This window comes from Notamacropus eugenii, chromosome 1 (assembly GCF_028372415.1).
Source record: "Notamacropus eugenii isolate mMacEug1 chromosome 1, mMacEug1.pri_v2, whole genome shotgun sequence".
Classification (NCBI taxonomy): domain Eukaryota; kingdom Metazoa; phylum Chordata; class Mammalia; order Diprotodontia; family Macropodidae; genus Notamacropus; species Notamacropus eugenii.
In genome coordinates, this window is record NC_092872.1 from 139,188,557 (window position 1) to 139,210,772 (window position 22,216).

At 38.3% G+C, this 22,216-nt stretch overlaps 1 protein-coding gene across 4 annotated transcripts in view; it reads right to left on the reverse strand.

Annotated features, from left to right (window-relative positions):
* The window catches only part of CGNL1 (cingulin like 1), a 199,736-nt gene that overhangs the window by 115,942 nt on the left and 61,578 nt on the right, over positions 1-22,216 (reverse strand). For all 4 annotated transcript variants that reach the window (XM_072615748.1, XM_072615749.1, XM_072615755.1 and 1 more), the window contains exons 2-5: positions 12,013-13,642; positions 8,108-8,202; positions 6,404-6,509; positions 1,091-1,192 (exon numbers count right to left, since the gene is read on the reverse strand). In XM_072615748.1, coding sequence (XP_072471849.1) covers positions 1,091-1,192; positions 6,404-6,509; positions 8,108-8,202; positions 12,013-13,642 — 1,933 coding nt within the window. The remainder of the gene's footprint in view (positions 1-1,090; positions 1,193-6,403; positions 6,510-8,107; positions 8,203-12,012; positions 13,643-22,216) is intronic.

Below are 22,216 nucleotides of genomic sequence, written 5' to 3' on the forward strand. Positions count from 1 at the left end.
AAAAATTATTTCCCATTAATCTGTACTCTTTTATTATTTAGTTTTTTATTTTTAATTTTTGGGAGAGCCCTGGCATTTCAATGGTCTGGAGAATTCCAAAAAAGGAAACCCATTCTATGAATGCAGACTGATACCAGCTCTATAACTTGTGATCTTAGAACCACAATAAGTCAAAATAGGATTTGAACTTCCTGACTCCAGGGATGATTCTCTGGCAACCACACAATCTGCTTCACAATCTTCTATCCTCCATTACTAAAGGACTGAAATGTTTTCTGTACTGTTAGCTTATTGTGTCTTTTCTATATAATTCCAGATCTGAATCTTTCATTTTTGCTTCCATACTTCCAAATCAGGTGGTAAATGCCATTTGTGCATACATGAAAATCAAAGCCTCAGAAGCGATAGTTAGCAGGCTTTTTTTTCTGCCCATTTCAACCCTTCCTTCAACTTGGTATCTCAGGGGGCTTATTCTTTATTCAAGACAGATCCAGAGGAGAAAATATGACATCGTAAACTCTGGTACAGTCAACATTCTGAAAACTCTTTTGTTGAAATTAATTTGGGTTAATTGGCTGTGAAAAGCTATGCCAAGTAACAAAGTTATGACCTTTGAAATCAATCATGTTGGGGAAAACACAGTTGTTATCTGTGTGGGGGCACTCCTAGGATATGAATTCTGGAAATTTATCCTCAACTGACAATCTTGGGTAGGTGTATGTGTGTGTGTGTGTGTGTGTGTGTGTGTGTGTGTGTGTGTGTGTGTGTATTGGTGGGGGAAGAGGAACTAAGAGATTAAGGTCCTTGCCCATGGTCACACAGCTAGTATGCCAGAGGCAGGGACTAATAACTCTATCCACTACACCACACTGCCTGTTAGGTCTTTTTACCCCCATCTTATAGTTGAGGAAACTTCAGAGATGTTATGTGATTTGCCTGTGTTTACACAACTACTAAGTTGTCTCAGGGAAGATTCGAACCCAGGTCTTCCTAATTCCAAGTCCAATGCTGCTTCTAAATTAAAAAGTTAAGTAACACATTTCAGTACATATCATACATCTTCAAGATAAACCTTTAAAAAAAAACATACCCTAATTTCTAGATTGAGTTGTTTCTGAAGTTCCGTAACCTCCCTGTTCAGTTTGTTTCTCTGTTCCAACAGCTCTCTGACTTCAACTGAAGAATCAGAAACCTATAAATATGTAGAGAGATGTTAATTTCATGTCCAGAGTACTTTTTCATCTTCTGTCCTGGTCCCTGTCCCTGCCCACCTTGTTATCCAACCCCAACATAAAGTAGCTCAACCACTCCTCTGGGAGAAGACAGCACAAAACCCTATTGTAAAATGAACTTTCTTCTCTGAGGATTCTTTTCCTCCATAAGCGAGATCACCAAGACCACCCAGTTGCTAGAAAAACATGATTTGAAGATAAGATTCTTTGCAAATGTCATCACTGGCCGTTGAGACTTGGAATTACAACACAGCTCTCTCCATATTTTTTATCTCTAAAAATAGTACCATGAATATCACTAAAAAGTAACTGGCCACAATCTCAAGGTGGTTAGTGAACTACTCATATGCACTGTGCGATAGTGTTTGGAACCCAAGAAGAACCATAGAGGCAGAGAACAAAGTAGTGATTGCAGGCCCAAAGAGCAGTTGGTTCAATGTTTTCTCTGATTTCTGAATCCAAGTGGGCTAGAGTGTTGTATGCATTTCACTTGGAATGAAATATTTCATGGGCTAGGTCTGGGAATTGAAAACTGATACCAAAACAGTTCTTAATAATCCCAGAAGAAACTGAACCACTTATTTTAATAACCCAAACTAAGGAAGAAAACTGGCTTATGTTTCCCTCACCAATCAGTTTCAAGAGGGGAAATATTGCTCTATTTCCTGAATATTTGCTGTTTTGTAACATGGCCTCAGTCCCTCTCACAGGAGGAAAAGTGGTCCCAGGTTCAGAGTAGTCTGAAGGCTGGGGATGGGGGCACAAGCTACATGGTCACCAACTCTACTGATACAATCATTAATTAAGCACTGAGTGCAAGAGAATATGATGATATAATAAATAAGAAACAACTCCTACTCTCAAGGAACTTACATTTAATTGGGAGGATATCTCTAATTCCCTTCAATTCTTAGGATCCAGGGCTCCAGACAGACTTTCAACTGTATCTTTCTGAGTTTGGAAATAAAGCCTGTGTTTTAATTGGTGTAGGGAACATCTCTGATCTCAACTGCTATTTAATTTATAATCCTAAAGAGTTGCTTCAGTGACCAAAACTTTAAGTGGCCTTCCCACTTCGTCACTGAACCCAAGTTGTCCCACATCACATCACATTCAGCTCTCTCTCTCCACTGTGTCCACAGGGTCTCTAGATATCTTCTCCTTTTTTTCCATGAATGCATACTCTGTAGGAGGTAAAGTAACAACCCTTCTTCCCTCTGCACAGAATTTTTCCCATCTCTCTTCTCCTTCCTCTCCTTCAAACTTATCTCTTAATTATCACTCCTGATTTACTCTTATGACATGTACTAAGTGCATAGCACTGTGCACAGTTCTGGAGACACAAAAGAAACCTAACATGCAACCCTTGCCCGCAGGAAGCTCACAACCTCACTGAAGAGACAGGACAAACACATTAGAAGTAACAGTTGTTATGGGATAAAGTTAAATTAAAAAAAAAAAAAGTAGCGTGTGAGTGCTATTTAAGAGTTCAGAGAAGGAAGAAATTAGTGTAGTCTAATGCAGACTATGTCAACTCTGAGTTGGGCCTTGAAATACAGGCTGGACAAAGGACACGGGGGATGGGTTTACTGTGTATTGGGAAGACAGCTAAGAAAAAGGATAAGCAAAGACACAAAGGCAGATCTCATTTGCTTGATGGAAGAGGAAATCTAAAAGCCTTATCTCATCTCCTGGATGAAACCAGGGAGCCTGGAGACCAGGAATGTTGGTGAAGAAGAATGAAGAGATAAGGAGGTACTGGTTATAGTGGTCTGGAAGAACTTTAAGAACTATTTGGATTTAATCCTAAGGACAAGAGGAAGAATATTTTGTTGGGAGGAAATGATTTGATGAAAGTAATATTTTAGAATGAGGCAGTGGTACTTAGATAAGAGCACCAGCTTGGAAGTCAGAGGTTGTTGTTTTCAGTCATGCCCAACTCTTCATGACACCATTTGGAATTCTCTTGGCAAAGATACCAGAGTGGTTTGCCATTTCCTTTTCCCACTCATTTGACAGATAAGGAAACTGAGGCAAACATGGTTAAGTGACTTACCAAGAGTGACACAACTAGTAAGTGTCTGAGGCCAGATCTGAACTCAGGAAGATGAGTCTTCCTGACTCCAGGCTCAGTTCTCTATTCACTTCCCAGCTTCAGTTCAAATTTTTCCTCTCACACTCACTACTTGTGTACTCCTCCTGCCCCACCCCCACCCCCAGTTTCCCGATCTATAAAAGAAGAGGTTAGATTCAATGGTCTCTATGGCCTCTTTTAGCTCCAGATCTATAAATCTATGATACAGCAGACTGGAATACAGAGTAAAGAAACTGGGCTAGAAAAATCAGTAAGGATATGATAGCAATAACCCTGGTATAAGGTAATCAGGGCCTGGCAGTAGTAAAATTTAATTTGCTGCGTTTTCTGGTCGAACTCCTTCATCTCAGTGTCTTTCTACCAAAAGGAAATAGAAAAAAGCTTTGCTTAGTCTACCTCAACATGTTCAAAATGGCATGGGGAGGTAGGGTTGGTTTCATCTGATTTGGGGTTGCGTGACAGGGCAAAAAAAGAACCCTCAGAACAGATTATATTGTTCACCTACTTGTCAGTTCTTTTCTTTTGTCCTGGCCTGCTTGAGTTCTGACACACCTCATCACCTTTCACCCAAGTGATGAATTCTAAGTACTCACACCCTTCTGTTACTTCTCTTAAGCACCATAACAACAGTTTGCAAAAGAAGCCCGGTCTCCCCAGATGCTGTGTAATTATATGCACAACTTAAATTAATCCTTACCCTCCCCAAGAGGGAATGCAAATACAGAAGCAGTGGGGAGAAAGTGCCAAACCCAGGAGGAGAGCTAAATGAGCTATCCCCACCTCTCACGACAAATGCCAACTCACCCTTTCCATAGTCAATTTCTTTTTCCCAGCAGTGATGGCCAAAACATTGGCCAAAATACTAACTACCATTCCAACTCTCTCTCAGTATTATCTCCACAATTATTCAGTGACCTGAGGACACAGGCCCTAAAGTTTTTTCAGTTTTGCTATCTCATGCCAGTGTAAACAAACAAACAAAACTTGACACACAGCTCCCCCCAAATCACATGATTACTGAGACTAACAGTCTGGTTGCAGCCTGAGTAATCAAAATGTATTTGGATTTTAAATATGTGCATGTTTGTGCTAACAATGGAGAAAGAAATAAAACCTGGAAATTTATACAGATGCTCCAAGTGGGATGAGTTTGATGGTAAGAGGGCAATGCTGTTACAGATCTTTTAGGTTTTTAAAGGGAACTAAGCTTAGAAAGTAGAGCAAAGGATCCTCTCTCCGATATCTGTGGTGAGAACTGAGTCAGGAAAGAGAATCTACACCAGAAAAATTCTGTGTGTAAGTAGAGAGGCTGAGGGAGCAGGTTTTGAATGTGCCACAAGAAAAATCCAAAGAAAACTACTTTCTCAAGGTTGGCAAAAATGTTAAGTGGCAGAGAAAAAAAGGGAGTCCTGTCTGAGTCTCATCATGAGCTCTTCTCAGCTGCAATCTCTTAAATGCTTTCTTTTTTGTCCCACTTCCATGGGGCCAAAGAGCACAGATTAAATTCTCTTATTTCAGGTAACTTGCAAACTTTAAACTCCAGCAAAATAAAAAATTTTGAGTAGTTCCTTAGAGTGCATGGGCTCAGAGCTAGAAGGGCCTTCAGAAGCCACTTGATCCAACTTCCTCATTTCATGAGGAAGCTGAAGCTGAGGGAGAGAGGGTGACAGTTCAGTTCACTTGGAGATAAACATGATGAGGTAGGATGTGAACCCAGGTCTTCTAACTCGAGCACCAAAGCTCATTCAACTATTTCAGGCCAACCCAAAAACAGAAAGTGATCTATTTTTGTCTCTTGATCCTAAAAACTTGACATGAACTTGAGGATCTCCATGAGTTCCCCAGGACTAAGTATATGCCAATTCATGTGCTTTTTTCTGTATTCATGAAGCTTTGCAGTGTTATCACCATTGATTTCTATTTGAAACCAGGAAGTTATCAGTATCTTAGCTGAAGACAGACAAATACATATATATACATACATAAAGATGGAGATACATGACATGAAGCAGGAAAAGATACAAATATTCCAGACGACAGAATCAATACCCAAAAAGATCTCCAACAGGTTTAACAATGGCTCATATATAAGAAGATGAAATCTAATAGGAATCAATGTATTGCAGAAACTCCATGATGGCAAAAAGAGACTATACTTTATCTGAATTTTTTACCTCCCCCAGCATCTAGCAGTTTTCCATTCACAGTATGGATAAAGTTTGCTGAATTCAAAAAAGAATGTAAAATCCTATAAATGGGCTTTAAAAATTAAGTACACGAGTAAAAAATGGAGATAAGTCTACTGTGTCCTACAGAAACAAAAGCTTTTTTAAAGATGTCATCAACTCCAAGCTCTAGTCAATCGATCAATCAACAAGCATTTATTAAGTGCCTACTAATACTCACTTCTGTCTCCGCTCCCCTACCTTCCATCTTGCCCCATTTGGTCTACCCCAACAGTGTGATATGGCAGCTAGTGTAATACAATCAGGCTGCAAGGATATCCAGTTTGTAGCAACACATATTAAAAGGAACATTAACAACCTTGGGGTCTATTGACAAATTGGGGTGTATCTAGAGGAAAGTCAGTGGTAAAGGGTTTCAAAATCATGACAAATGAGGAGCTGTTGAAGGAAATGGGGTTGTTTAATTTGCAGATGAGAAGACTTAGAATAATTATCTTAAAATATGTGAAGGACTCTTAGATGGAGAAGGGATTAAACTCTTATAGCTACACAGAGAGATTGAAACCAGTGAGTGAAAATTACAGGGATTTAGGTTTAGTTTCAACATAAGAAGACTTTTCTAAGAAAATTGTTCCACAATGGAATGGACTTCCTCATGAGGTAGTTATTTCTTTGTCCCTTCAAATATTCAAGAAAAAGCCAAACAACAATTTTTTTCTTGGGTATGCAATGAGAGGAAATTAATGGATCGGGTAGGAGACCTGACCAAACCATCTCTAAAGCATGTTATCCTGCTTACACCAATAAATAAAATGGCAGCCTGAAAAGAAGCATACTTTTTCATATCTCCAACTAATATTCTAAATTTGATGTAAAAAATCCCAATTTACTTGATTGTTTTCTTGTGCACTTCCAGCTGCTCTAGATTTTAAAGTCTGAATCTTCTCAAAGACCAGGTTTACTTTTCTCTTAGTGGCATCATCATTATCAGTGCTCCTGAAAAACAGAGAAAGCATAAATAAACCTTGTGAGATACCATCAGTTAATTTCAGATGGCGAAAAATCTCTGCCTTAGGAGAATAAGGGTTGGTGAGTTCAAATCTGACTATCTGTGTGACCCTGGGCAAGTCACTTCATCCTGTTTGCCTCAGTTTCCTCATCTGTAAAATGAGCTGGAGAAGGAAATGGCAAACCACTCTAGTCTCTTTGCCAAGAAAACCCCAAATGGGGCCATGAAGAGTTGGACAGGACTGAAAACAATTGAACAGCAATGTAAGGGCCTGTGAGGCATTCCCAGGGTTTCCATACTCAGTGAGGCTGATCTCAACTTTTCAGTGGTGTAGTCGCTAAGCAATGGTGCCAAAGGCACATAGGGGCTGGGTGATTTGCCCTGGGTTGCAAAGTCTATAAATGACAGAGAGAATTTAAACCCATTTCCTCTTGACTCCAAGTCCAGCATTCTCATTCACTAGATTTTGCTCTATAAGACTTAGTACTGTACTTAAAAGGAAATGTAAGACAATCTAGTGCAGTATGGGCTGTGAGGCAATCTTGTGTAAAATGCTACAAGAAGCTGTAAATTTTGCTAAGTTTATTGATCTAGGTATGGTTTTTTTAAAGTGTCCAAATTGTCAGGGTGTTTGTTTTTAATTTGTTGCGTCCATTACAGCTCAATTTGGGAGATGTGCCCATTTTCAATTAGGCAGAGGAACTCTACCCAAAGATGAAGAATAATCTTTAGTGAAAACTTTGAATTTTGGTCTTTAGTTCAAATGGTTCATATATTCTCCCCAACAGGAAAGTTCATTTGCCCTTGGAGTTTTCCATTAATTCTGACTCAATGTTTTGGGGAAAAAACAATTAATTACACGGCACTGAGAAACAACAGTGAAAGAGGAAAGGTTTGGATTCAAACTCTGCTAAAGACAACCCATAGAACTATTCCTCAGGCAAGCTGCTTATAGCTTCAGGCTTTCAATCAATCAATAAGCATTTATTAAGCACCTACTAGATACCACACTCTGTGCTGTATTACATGATGAGATAAAAACAAATTTTCCTCATTTGTAGAAAGGCAGAATTTCATTGGATGACCTCTAAGGTCCCTTCAAACTCTAGTTCCTATAGTTTAAGCTATATAGAATAGCCTTTTAGCAAAACTAATAAAGAATGAGGAAAAGAACAAATGTCTTGCTTGGAATTACACAGCTAAAGTTGCTGACTTGGGCCTGAAACTTGGTAACTGACATTTAACTTTCGAGTCAAAAAAGATTCAGAAAATGATGGCGTTAATTTCAATTTTATACAGAATAGTTACCTAGAAAACAAGCTTACAAATTACACATTTGCATTTGATTTTTTAATTAAAAAATATTCATTTTAGGGAGAGTAAGAATTACCAGTTGAGATTTTAAATATTGTTATAAAAACTTCTGCCTCTTAATTACATTCCTTTTATACACTATCCATCATATGGCATCTACATGGCTGAAGGGCATGAAAATATATTTCAAAGCATTCTGACAATAACCACGTTAACAATACATATCAAAAACTGCATCGCTCATGACATTCAAATAAATGAAATTACTTACCCTTCCTTGAGGTAATTGTAAAGAATCTGCTTAGCGGTCTCCTCATTTGCTTGTTGAGCAAGTTCCTGCTGTCCTTTTAACAGGTCAGGTGTGGCCTGAAACATAATATTGGTCATTATATCATCATAGGTAAGTCTGCAAAAAGAAAGTGCATTATTGATGAGCTCCTCAAAATTGGAATTTCTTATTAAGTTGCATGAAGGATCTTCACTGTGACCACTACCATTCTCCCTCACATACTCCCTGCCCCCCAAACTGAGGTTATTACTCCATATTCTTTTGTTTTCCCTATTATAATAACTGAGGTTATAAATGCTGTTTCTGAATTTACTCTTTCTTAGGTAAGAAGAGTTGGCTCAATCTTAAAGAGGCAAAGATCTAATGGTGCCAATTCTTCAGATTCTTAGCCTTATTAAAATATATCCAGTGTTCAAAATTTTAATGTAGTGTCAGATTCTCATCTCCAAGATTAAGTTGGCAAAGAGAAGTCAAAATGGGGCTGACAATAATGAAATGATTCAAAATCAAAAACAACCTGAAGGAAAGGAAAACAAATTTGTTACCAAATCTTGTATTGCTTACTTAGGCAATGGAAGGTGAGGGTGGGCCTCAGGTACCCAGACAAAGTTAAGTTTGGCGGGGAATAAAAATAAGTAGAACTTTGTGAAGAGTAATAAACATGGAAAGCATAAAGGTCTGAAAACCACAAATGACTTTCGAAAGGACTCATAACAAGAGCTATTATGAGAAGCTAGAACATAGCTAACATCAAAGAGAACAATCATACCCCCAGAGCCTCTGCTGGAAATGGAACATTGGAGTAGTTAACAATTACTAGACTATAAGGCTCCATGAGGACAAAGACGATGCGTTTATCTCCAAAAGTATCTAGTGCAATGTTCTACACACAGAAGGAACTTAGATGAATTTTATTGTATTTTTAAATTGAGTTGAAATTTCAGTGTTATTGGAAATAATATTAATTTCTTAGTATAAAATTTTTATATTGTTTTATGGCTGACAAAACATTTCCCTCATTATAATTCAGTGGAAAGGCTTAATACTATTTTACACATGACAAAACCAAATCTGAGAGAACTTAAGTGACTTTCCTGAAGTTAGAGAGAGTAACTGACTGACCCAAGACTCAAACAAAGATCTACCGCTTCCAATCCAATACCGTTTTCACTACATCATGGTTCTTCATTTCCAGACTAAAGAACCAATAGGGATAAAACCCTCTCCTAGGTAGTAGGGTAGGTTTACAGGTGCAGAAATGTCATATTCTAGGGCATTTTCTAGGCTACTATGTGGCACAACAGATACAATGTCAGTGTCAGGAAAAGAGTTCAAATTCTGTTTCTGACACTAGCTTTGGGACCTTGGGCAATTCTCTTAATGTCTCTCAAGCTCCGTTTCTTCATCTACAAAGTGAGAAGCTGGACTTCATGGCTTCTAAGGTCCCTTTCAGCTCAAAATCTATGATTCTATGAAATGTGATGGTTTTATCATCTAGCTTTGCTTAACTCTTTTTCCTTGTTGCAAGGGAGAGCTAAATGTATACATGGGGAGGGTGTAATATTGGTAGAGAAATCATATAAAAAGTCATCAAATTTCTTAAAGGCTAAAAAAACCCCCACTGATACTGACTTTTATCTACCTGTCATTGTCTCAGAGTATCCGAAAGTTTCTATTTTTTACCTTCAAAAAGGTACCTTCTTTGTCTTTAACCTAAGGAAATAATAGATGTTCCCTGAGTAGAAAAATATATTTGTCCTTTAGGTCTTATTATACTACTAAACTTTCTTCATCTGTTATGTGAAAGGCTTCAATTAGATGACCTGTAATATTCCTTACCCCCTAACACACTATAGCTCCAAGTTACCCAGAAGTAACTTTGGATTTACATATTTTCCTACAGTCTCTCCAAATTCCTTTAATAAGTACTTTCCAATTACCCCACAGTTTTTTTGGAATCACATTTAACTTCTTACATTTCATGGAAGCAACTAGATGACAGAGTGTATAGAGTATGAGACTTGAGTTAGGAAGACCAGAATTCAAAGTCAGCCTAAGACACTTACTGGCTGTATGATTGGCCAAGTAAATTAACCTACCCTCAGCCTCAAAAATGGAGATAACACTAGCACCTAGCTCACCAGGTTGCGATAAAAATGAATTATTCATGAAGTGCTATATAAATATTATTATTAGTAGGTGCTATCTAAAACTAAAAAATCTGTTATGTCTTATAGTCTTCTCAAACACTAGGAAAGCTTTTTGGGAAGGGGGCAAGAAGGTCATTTTTTTTTTCCCCTCACGATGTATCTCTCTTGCCAAAAATCAGACCTTTTGGAAAGGGTTCCAGCACTGTTGGCAATGGGATTGATTATTAGACTGAAAATTTCAATTTTAATATGTCTGCAAAGTATCAGCTTCTAGAACTTTCTAGTCTGCAGTCCCCTGAACCACAGTGTTTACTTTCTTAGTCTTAAATTCTAACAGCAATCTAAGTGCTGAGTACGTGGGAAAAAAAGGTAAAGAAATTCAAGCTGGAAATATCACAAAATTGAGTGGTTGGGGGTGTGATTGTTATTTTAGGGGGGCTTTTTTTCCAAGGAAACATACAACATCATTGGCATATAACAGAAACAGCAACAAAACTTTTTTCCTAGGATAAAAACAGATCTCTGGGATCTTAAAAAACACTAAGTGGCAATATATACTCTATGAGCATTGGGGAACTCTCTGGTCCAAGAAGCCCACAGAGTAGCATGAGTAATGACTTCCCTTTCTGAAATTTCAAAGGAACCTTTGAAAGGGTTGTTAGTCTTTAACTTCTTCTCTTGCTTAAAGAAATACTTATTTGTTTGCCATATTAAACAGATTCCTACAATCCAAACAACCTGACTGGTTCATGAGCATCTCCTGGATAAAGATTTGGCTGATCTCAGTGGGGATTAGGGAGAAGGACAAGTGGATGGAAAGGGGAAAGGATACATGCACCCACTACTTCTGCCCTATCCCTTTCTGATAAGGATAAAATCTCCATAATCTTCTCACTTGAAAAATCTTGATTACCTTACATTGTCACAAAAATAGGTAACAAAAAAGACAACCATTAAACGGATGTGTTTATATGTATATGGACATTTGTGCATATGTTATGTCTATGTTGATATACATAAAGGCTCTTTAAATGAAACTGGGAAATGGTCCCAATTGGTTCACCCATATGTACCTACATACACAAAATCCTAAAAGAAAAAATCACTGATGTGTATTTAATGACTGACATATGGAGATTATGGTTTGGACTACTGTAACATAATTACAGTATAATTAATTATGTATGATTATTAATAAATAATGAATAAGACCAATGATGTTGTTTTCCAGAGATGCTCTTTGTCTATCCATTAGAACTCCCCAAGAACATGGAGCTAACCCTGGCTTCTCAAAGATTATGACAGAAGACAGCAAACACGAGCAATTCGGACCAAGTTGCTAAAGCTCTGGGCACAGGTCTGTTTAGAATCTGTACTGTCTATCATCTGAAAGACTGGTTAAATTCAAAGAAATCCATCTTCAGGTTAGCTGCAGGGTAATGAATTTTTAGCCATGGAAACTGTCAAAGACTAGTTACCACCTCAGAGAAGGATCACAATCTGTATCCATGAACATCAACGAAATCACAAGATCTTAAAATAACTTAGGCATTATTTATCATCAATTTGCAAACAAACAAAAGCCCAGAGGGTCAGTGACTTGGCAAAGGTCACACAGATAGTGAGTAGTGGAGGTGGGATGTGAACCCAAATCCTTCGACTCACTACTCTTTGCCCTGTCCTGCACCATCACTGAAACCACTTTAAAAAAAAGCCATTTTATCACATGGGAATTACCTGAGTATTTGTGGCAGAGGAAACTGTCTTGATGGAAATTTTCTTTGTTCCTGAATCAGGCGATGTGGCCACAGCCTGATTCTGCAACAACACTGTAGCAGTTGCTGTTTTTATTTCCTCCTCCTTTTTATTCTGGGCTGAGAATGTGAGAGGTCTCATCATCCCACCATCTTTGTGAACTTTATTTTCATGACCTTTGTTTGTATTATTGAACTGGGAAGGCCTAGGCTGTCCATCAGGTGCATCCTGACTTGGTTCTTGCAGTTTCCCAGACGTCTTCCCTACCATGGTATGTTTCCCACCAGAAAGTAGACGGCGATCTCGAGACAGGGGCTTCTGCTGCCAAACTTGAGATGGTCTGAGGAGATGTTCATTTGATTTACCCAAGTTTCGACTAAACTCGTCCAAGTACTCAGAGTCTCCCTGTAGACCAAAAGGAAAGGCACTATCTACACTTCTTGACCTCTTTCGATCATCTGGATGAATTCTGTTCCGTTTCCCAGACCTCCCTCTTCTCTGAGAGCCAACTTTCTGATCAAATTTTTCAATTAATTGATCTACACCTGGAATGGATCCTGTGTCAATATCTCGACCTGTCCCTGGCATGAAGGGGATATATCTTCTATTTTCATGACGATTCACATTGTCAGCATGGATGGCATAATCTTGGTCATCCAGTAAAAATTTGTACAAAGAGTTGGCTGAAGTGGGGGTTACTGAGGAGGAGGAAGACCTCCGTGACCTGTAACCATCCAACACTGGCCCAGCAGAATCTTGTCGTCGAAAGGGGAGAACATCTGGCCGACTTTTTTTGTTTTCCTGATGGGTATCAGGGTTGATGGTGGTAAGGGATTTCTCGCTGGGAGTAGGAGATTCAGTTGGCAGTCCTTCATTGGTGCAGCTCTGAACATTCAGACACACTGATGCCTGCTTCTTGGGATCATCTATCACAATTGAGCTGCACAAACGGATGGCCGTCACATTGCTTTTTGACATATCTCCTGAAGGCATGCTAGCTGGCTGAGAAGTAGCAGGTTTTGAAAAACACGTTCGAGAACGTTTATCATTTCTAGTTTCATCTGCAGGTGTTTTGGTCCAATTGCGCTCAGGAGATCTGTGAGTTTCTAAATTCAACTCATTCTTTTCAGGATTATAAGGCTGCAAAAGTTCAGGGTGTCTCTGAAAGTTCAACATATTGGAAGATTTTAGTGAACTACCTTTGTGGTCAAGAAGTCCATTTTTACCTTCATGTAGACTGGCTGGCTTTAGACTTCTAAATGCACTGGGCTGTGCATATGGGTTTTCTGGGAACAGTATTTCTTCACTGGTTTTCTCTTCCAGTCTGGGATCAATGGCGGAATGTAAAGGCAAGTCATTAACTGCTGGAGATGTAAATGATGGCCCGTTTTCCACAAAAGGAACACCTGCCAGACATCTCTCTGCATTATTCAGTACGATGTATGGGTGGCCATCAATTCCTTGTACTCTAATACTGACGCCATAAGATCCTGTCTTGGCATTCTGAGAAAGCCTTGATTTTTTGGTCTCATCACTTTCAAGCCTAAGATGTACTCCATATTCCTGCTGCACATGCTTATATTCTCCAAAATACAGCTCCATGATGTTCAAGCTATTTAAAAAGGGGACAGAGAGAAAAATTAGCCTTTAAATGAGACAAGACTTTACCCTTTAAACAGGATCATTTAAAAATGAAATGCACTTCATACCAAAGACATTTTCCAGGATCAAAAAACAAACAAAAGTTTCCAAATCATCCTACAGAAGACTTCTGAACCCTCATTAATATTCATTTTCAAATAAATGCCCATGCTATGGACACTGCATCTATCTCTCCAGGTATGACTATGACCAAAGTAGCACCCCACCCCCTCCTCCATTGTCCGCTTCTGCCACCCTACAGCAACCACCAACAGCAATTTGGAGAAGCTCTCTTGACATCTGTCTACCTGATACCTCCACCCAGATATGCCACTGATACTTCAAACTCCACACATCCAAAACAGAACTTATCTCTTCCCCCTCTCTCCATGCCCTTCCTTCTAACTTCTCAGTTTCCATTGATGGCACTACTTTTCCAAGACTCATAATTCAATTATTTTTGAGTCTTCTCTCTTAACATCTAATCAGTAGACAGATCTTACCTATCAATTTGATTCTAAGGAGTATCAAAAATCATCATCATCCTCTCCTTTTTACTTCCTGCTAACACCCTGGTTCAGGCCATCAATATTCTTCTCCTAGACTATAATAATAGCCTCCTGCCCAATCTTCCTGTCTCTAAATTTCTTATTGTTTCCACTGTATCCTTCAGATCACTGCCATGGTAAAGATCATATCACAGAGGCCTACTGGTTCCCCATTGCTTCTAAATAAAATACAAACTACTTACTTAGCCCAGAAATCAGGGCCCTCAAAAACTTGGTTCAAACTTCTAATCATTATAACATACAATAAAGGTTTATGTACCAGTCAAAGTGAACTACCTGTTTCTTGATCTAGTCCTACACTTTCTCACCTCTATAATTTTGTACATAATTCTGACCTTCACTAAGGCATTATACAGGGGGAAATTTTTTTCTCAAATCTGCTTTCAAAATATATGGAGTCAGAAGACAGATATATACAGAAGGGAAAATGTCTAATCCTCAAGTGATGTCCCCTACATTTCTATAGATAACATTTATGTAAAATTTAAAGGTTTGTTTGCAAAGAGTTTTACATATGCTGTTTTATCCCTTTCACATCACAATGTTTCCTTCAGGGTCTGATTATATTGCAGGTAGGCATAAGAAATTAAATGGGAATTTTGGTGGAGTTTTGCAGAAAACACAGATGATACATGAAAGCCAACAGATGACATAGAAAAAGTTCAGAAACTCAGAAATATATATATATAGTATTACATATTATCAACATATTTTGTTTTTTAATACCATAATAATTCATACTTCTTCTCTGGTAAGGAAGGTCAAAAAATTTTACATGATTTTCCAGATCATAGGGGATAATTGTGTCTTCTCATCTGATCTTCACAATAACCCTGTTAAGGTAGGTGCTGCTATTGTCCTCATGTTACAGAGGAGAAACGTAGGGCTGCCTTTCTGGCTTTTAAAGACCTTCCCTTCCACAGTTCAGCTCAGGTGCTACCTCTTCCATGAAATCTTTCCTGATCACCCACTTAGTGGACAATTATCTGTGCATTCTCTAATTTCATATATAATTCAGTTAGACCCTCCATGTAACTATGATATTACAACTGTTATAAGTTATTTGTATGCTTATATTTGTTATAGTTATAGCAAGCCTATAAGAAACTTTAGTCTTGAACTTCATTAACTGCCCAGTATCTTGAATGAAAAACCAACTCTTGTCATTATTTTTCCAGAGTCATAGTTCTCAGCAAAGTAGCAAAATCATCTTCAAAAGATTCATGATTTCATTCATGAGAAAACAAGTACCACTGATATAGACTAGCCTGACTTCAGGAACGTGATCAGAAAGACATCTCCTATTATTGAAGTAGATCTCAAGAAACAAAAATATAGCCTATCATCAAACCAAACTTAATGGTAGGACCCAGTACTGCTGCACTCAACAAATATTAAGGGACTACTATACACAAGGAACTGAGCTAGGTGCTGGGGATAAAGTCAAAAGTCAAAAGAGTTGTCACATTCTCCTGAACTATGTGATATGCACCAAAAAAAGCAAGTACAAGGCAATCTGAGGAAGGAGAAACCACTAACAATGAAGGGGAAGGGGAATGGGGAAGGAGTGGAATGAGGTATAGGAAAGCAAGAAGACATTAGCTTAGGAAGAATACCTGAACTGAGTCTTGGAGAAAGCTAAGGATCCTAAGAGGTTAAGGGGAACAAGCCTTGCATTCCAGGAATGAAGGATAACCTATGCAAGTACACACAAGGTAGAGATGGACTACTCACTTTGGAAACAGCTATGGTAGCTGAAACACAAAATTTGTTGTAGGAAATAATGATAAATTAGTCTAGAAAGACAGGTTGGAGCACATGTGAGAGGGACTTTTTTGCATTTTACCACAGAGGTAACAGCAATGAGTCACTAAAAGTTTTGAGAAAGGGAGTGGTATAGTCTCACCTGTTCCTTAGGAAAATCTATTGAGAACCTCCGTGTCAGTGTGCAGCCCCATGGAAGGTGAGGTTTTTTACTGGATCTTACTTAACTCCAATTCAGACTATCCTTTATGATAGGACTATAAACAGCACATTCATTAATAAAATCTGCTGAAAACTACCGTCTAATTCCAGAGAGTAACCCAAGTTAAAACTCTAACACATCATGCTCCATGTCTACACCTTCACTCAGAGATGGCGTCCAACTGGTGCCGTACATAATTATGCGGTAAAAGCTGATAATTTGCTGGGGTGTCACATCGACATCTGGCCAATAAACACTGTGTTTCCTATTGGAAAAGATGGTTAAAATACAGTAATTGCTTTACTTAGCGAGATCAGCAAATGTGCTAATGAATGCGGACAAAAACAACTCTGTTGGAAGAACCGTTAACATGCGCCAGACAGAAACATACCCTTTCTGGAGGGTGTTACATAATAACAACGGAGTAAACAGATTATTCACATTTTTCTGGCTCCCTCTTCATTTTTGAACTAGTCTAATTCCTGAAGAGCACTCTAAAGAATTATAAGGATATTCATCAGCCACCCCACAGACCAAGAAGCAGCACGTGGATTTAAAACAATCATACTGATTTAAGCCCTTTAAGAACACAAAATGCTATGGCAACAGGCACAAAGTGAATTAAGTTAATGGGACAAGCCCCTTGCCTAACCAATGATTTCATAAGAGGCTCTTTTAAAAGAACAGCAGTGACAAGTCACATAGACATAGAACTTTCAAGGTTTACAAAAGCATTTTTCTCCCAACCAACTTGTGAGGTTGATAGTACAAAGTATTATTATCCCCATTTTACAGATGGGAAACCAGATTATGCGACATTTTTGTCAATAATTATGCAAACTAGTAAGTACATAAGGTAGGGCTGTAACTCAAGTCACTTACCTCACTCCAAGCCTCAAATTCTGTTCATTAAACTAAAGGCGCACAGACACCCTCCCAAGCAGGCATCTCCAAATACAGTCAGATCTAGCCCTTGGTTTAATTTCAGCTGAGACTGGCAGCAAAGAAGGAAAAATGAGCCGCAAACTAGAAAATAATTTCTCCCCCAGGTTGGATACTGTGGCAATCAATCTCTTTCAGAGCCAGAGACTTGATAAGGCAAGTGAAACCTGATTAAACCCAAGGAGATTCTTTCTTTCCTTGCCTTTTTTTTTGGGGGGGGGGGGGGGGGGGGAGTGGGAGGAAGGGAGGTTGGATTGTTGCACTATTATCAAGACACCTATAAAGGGTTTCTATCGGGACATAACTACACACTCACACATATACACACACCTTGAATTTCATTAGGTAAGTTATTTTTTTCTGAAAGACCAAAAAAAGGTAAATAAATGATGAGTCTTGCTACACTGGTATGTTAGCAATACATAAACTGTCATTAATAAGATTCAAAGTTAAAAGGGACTTTAGAGAGTATCTCATCTAGGAGGTCTTAACCTAGGGTCCATAAATTTTTTTTAAAAAAATTTTGATACATATGTGTTTCAGTACAGTTTGCTTCCTTTGTAATCCTATATATTCTATGCATTTTAAAGCATTATTCTGAAAGTGAGTAAATGACAAACAAAAAGGCTAAGAACTCCTGACTTCTTCCAATCATCTATTATAGATGAGCAAACTAAAATTCAGAAAGTTTAATCCACTTGCCCAACATCACAATAGCAATAAATACCAAAGCTGTTAGAAATAAATAAATATCAATTTTTTAAAGGGATGAACTTCAGAGAAGGTCATTTGAAAAATAAAATAAATGCCAAAGTCAGTATTTGAATCCAAGCCTTCTGACTCTCAGAGGGTTCAGTATTCTTCCTACCAAATTAGGCTAAATTAAGCAATAGCCAGCTTTTGAATATTCAAGGAACTGACAGACAAAGTTAACTGAAGTAACTGAGCACCAGAGATTTCTAAGAAATATCTAGAATCTGTTATTCCTTTGAAGTATAGCCATGGCTTTTGGAATTACACAATATAAACCATTAGCACAGCTAAATTTTGAAGTCTGAAAATAAATGCAGAAAAGGCTAGTCTACAACACAATAGAGGTGGGGGCCCTGGAATCAGACATTTAAAAGAGTTGTAGATTGGGACAAGAGCGATTTTCTTCCAACAAACATACTCAGTTCAGAAAGTCCCAAATGCCCCCATCTCCCATTCATATGTGCCTCTCCATACTTTGTTTGACTCTTCTGGCCTCTCTAAAGTCCTTAAAGAACCATAGTATGAAATTATAATATTTGTACCACTATTTTTTTACTACCACTTACCAAATCAAGTTATAAATTGATTTTTTAAAGATAGTCAATTGACTATTTTTTATATTTCTCTAAAAAGGAAATAATGAGATTTAGTTGGAAAATGTTTAAAAATAAGATATTGTTATTAGACTCCAAAATAATTTCTAAAATCTATATAGCAAATGGAAACCTATCAGACCATTGCACTAATAGATCACAATTCCTCTATGCAGAGTTCTAAAAGTAGTTCAGTACCAGCCCTTGTATGTAAAAACAGGACACATTTCTAGCCCCTCAGATGGATTATCACAGGAGAAAGATTCAATGCCTTCCTTGCTTATGGCCTTTTTCCTCCATTTTTTCCCCAAGAGGGCAGCAGACATTTTCCTGGCCTCCTAACTTGAAGGAATATTTGTTTGACATTGTAAAGGAAAAGAAATCCAGAAAGCACAAGAAGGTCCTTTGCTTTACAATGCTACTGCTAGCTTCTTCCATTTAAGATTTTGTCTGTTTTTCATAAGCAAAATGTTTGGCATAAACAAAAATTGCTCCATTCCTTAAAATTCAACAGCTTGTCTCTTCACTTGTAACAAAATTAAAAACACATAAAAGTAAATTCTTTGAACAAATCTGTCAGATGAATAAAGGATAAGGACTAGACTTGTGATTTTAGTTGGTATAAGGAATCTCCCTTCCACCAGTGTAGAATGGTGCCTCCTCTGCCACTTACTACAGTGTTGGTAAGTTTGCCTCAAGCACTGAGAATTCAAGTAACTTGCCTAGCATCACCTGGTATGTCTCAAGGTTGGGGCCTCAACCGAAATCTTCTTGGTTCAAAGGCAGTTCTTCATCCACTCTGTCATACTCTCTCATCATCTAAATAAAACATGCTTTAAAATGTAAATATCCATGCTGAAAACTTTTAAATGAGCCAAGTAGATTGTTCACTTATTTTCTTTAAAAGACATTAAATTTCTGCTTATCTTCCATATTCCCCTTTCCTGTCCTAGATGTCTCTGCGATCACAGACACAATTCAATGTTTAGCATTGCCTTCTATGCCCTAAAAGAGCCTAATTTGCCTCCCTTTACCATATGCCTGATCTGTCCCATTAGAAGCAGCAGGAAGAACCCAGATCCCTAAACTGACTTCCTCTTTTGGCCCACTTGGAGGAGGACTGGCCTAAACCAGAAGTAGAGAGCCTTGGAACAATCAAGTTACATCAAAATCCTCTTCCATCCACTAGTTGGTTTCTGAATGTATATATTCCACTTTAGCACTCCCATCACTTTTTCTTAAAGCTTTAATCTAGATTAAAATATAAATAACCTTGAGAGGCATAATACTTTTAAACAAGTAGTCAATCATATCTGGATAAATGAATAAAGACTCTCAGAATTGATGGGTAATGGAAGTAGAGGCGAAGGTCTAGGGGAGGGAAAACTAGTCGAGGGGATCATAAGAAGTCTAATAAGAAATTTTAAAAGGTAATTGTCTTATATGTATGTGTGTTTGTCCTTCATTGCTGAAGAAGACCATGCCATCAGAGAAACAATGACATGACTTGCATTTGACTTTGTTTTGAGTGAGGGAGGGCTGTACAGGTCAGCAGCCTCACTTCTCCTCCAGGGAATCCATCGGAATCCAGTGACTAGATATTCATCAGGACGACTGAAGATGACCCAGGATGAGGCAACTGGGGTTAAATGACTTGCCCAAGGTCACACAGCTAGTGAGTATCAAGTGTCTGAGGTAAGATTTGAACTCAGGTCCTCCTGAATCCTGCACTGGTGCTCTATCCACTGCACCACCTAGCTGCCCCAAAAGGTAATGGTAATAGTGGGTACTGGGAAGCTCAGCAATCATAGAAACTGCTCGAGAATCTACTGGCATTCAAACATTTATTAAATGACCAGTGCAAGGCACTGGTTTAGAGCTAGAAGTGACATGAATAGTGAGCTAACCCAGTCTTTTTATTTTACAGATGAGGAAAATGAAAAAAGAAACAGAAAAGTTAAAATTCAAAAAAAGTCACAGAGATCCTTTGTAACAGATTATCTCCAAAGCTTTGCCTCCAGTCCACTCTGATTCTGAATGTCACCTGGCCTTCATCATATTTGAGACCTGGATTGATGATTCAAAAGAAGAACACATTTTGGCTACAGAGAAGTGGGTGGCAGGAAACTCTTGTGACTGTGAGACTGTTTATTAGTGTACTCGAGTGTAAAGAGTTAAAATGATAGTGAGGAATGTGTGTCAGAGGGTGTGGGAAAGAGAAAACATATGCCTGGGAGTCAATGTATCTACAATTATGGCACAGATAGGAAAGGGAAAAATGAAGGGGAAGAAGGAGTCGAAGAGTCTGGACCTCTGTGGCAAGGACAAAAGACAGAAATTTTTATACGTGCATTTGTGGTCAGAAAAAAGCCAATGTGGGTGATAAAACTGGACTGAAATATTTATGAGGCAGTGAATAAAAACAAAGTATTTAATTAAAACAGCATTAACCACCAATAGACTCTTCCAAAATAACTCCTTAATCTAGTTAACCCTGAGAGCTCTCTAAGAATCCAAAGGCTGCCTAATACAGTGGCTTACACAGAGTAGTGGGCATGGGTGAGGAAATTTTTAACACCTAGTAGAAAGTAAATTTTCATAATAATTACAAAAATAATAGCTAACATTTATAGAGTTCTTTAAAGTCTGTACTTTCCAGATATTATCTCATTTGATCACCTGATAAGGCTTTCCCAGGGCAATAATGCCCAAGAAAGCAATGATCAATTTAAAGAAAATAACCATGGACTCCCAATCCCTCTAATTTGTCAAAATCTGCCTCCATAACATACTGACATCAATTCTGAGGACTGCCTTTCAAAATCAGCGTCCCATTCTCAGATTTTCAATCACCTTCAACATTGAAAGAGGTGCATAATGTTAGAACTGAAAGGCAGAGACACACACACTTTCACTTGATGACATTGTAAGCCATATCTGGCATCAGCACTACCATACAAGGCAGCCTCAAGGGAGGAAACTTTTGCAAGGTGCTTTTGTTGGCCCATAAATCACAGGAGAAGCTCAGATATCCTGTCACAGCTCCCAGTCTTGCTTTATCTTCAAGCCTTTGTTTTCACAGTAGGAAAAGTCTCCCACCCCTCCACAGGACTAAGTCCTATCTTTTCATTCAAGGTCTAGTTCATATCTTACCTCCTCCTCCAAGAAGCCCTCCCAGTTCTGCCAATCTACATTGTTCTCTCCTCCCTATGTCAGAATCTCCACATTTACTGCTTAATTGTTCTTTGGTAATAACAGCTAGCATTTAAGATCTTTTTGGTCTGCAAAATGCTTTGCACGTTTTATCTCATTTGATACTCACAAAACTCTGGAAATAAGTGCTGTTATTAGGACTATTTTAAAGATAAGGAATCTGGGACAGAGAGCGCAAAAGTCACTTATCTGAGTAGATGAGACAGAACTGAAACTTGGGTCTTCTGGACTCAAAGCCCAACACTCAATCCACTGTATCACCTAGCTGCCCCTAGCTTAGCCCCTTTGTGCTAAGTTTTGGGTAGTTGTCTCTACCCAGTTAGAGGAAGGGGAATAAGCCTAGAAATTTTACATCCCAAAGGGTGCCTAGCACATTGTAATTCACACAAAAGGCCTTCAAAAAATAGTTTTACTAATAGAAATCTCTCAGTATTTCTGCCTTGTAACTATGCCATGTTCTGCAAAAAAAGATCTGTCTGAGTCATATTTTTGGAGTCTAGAAAGTAAAA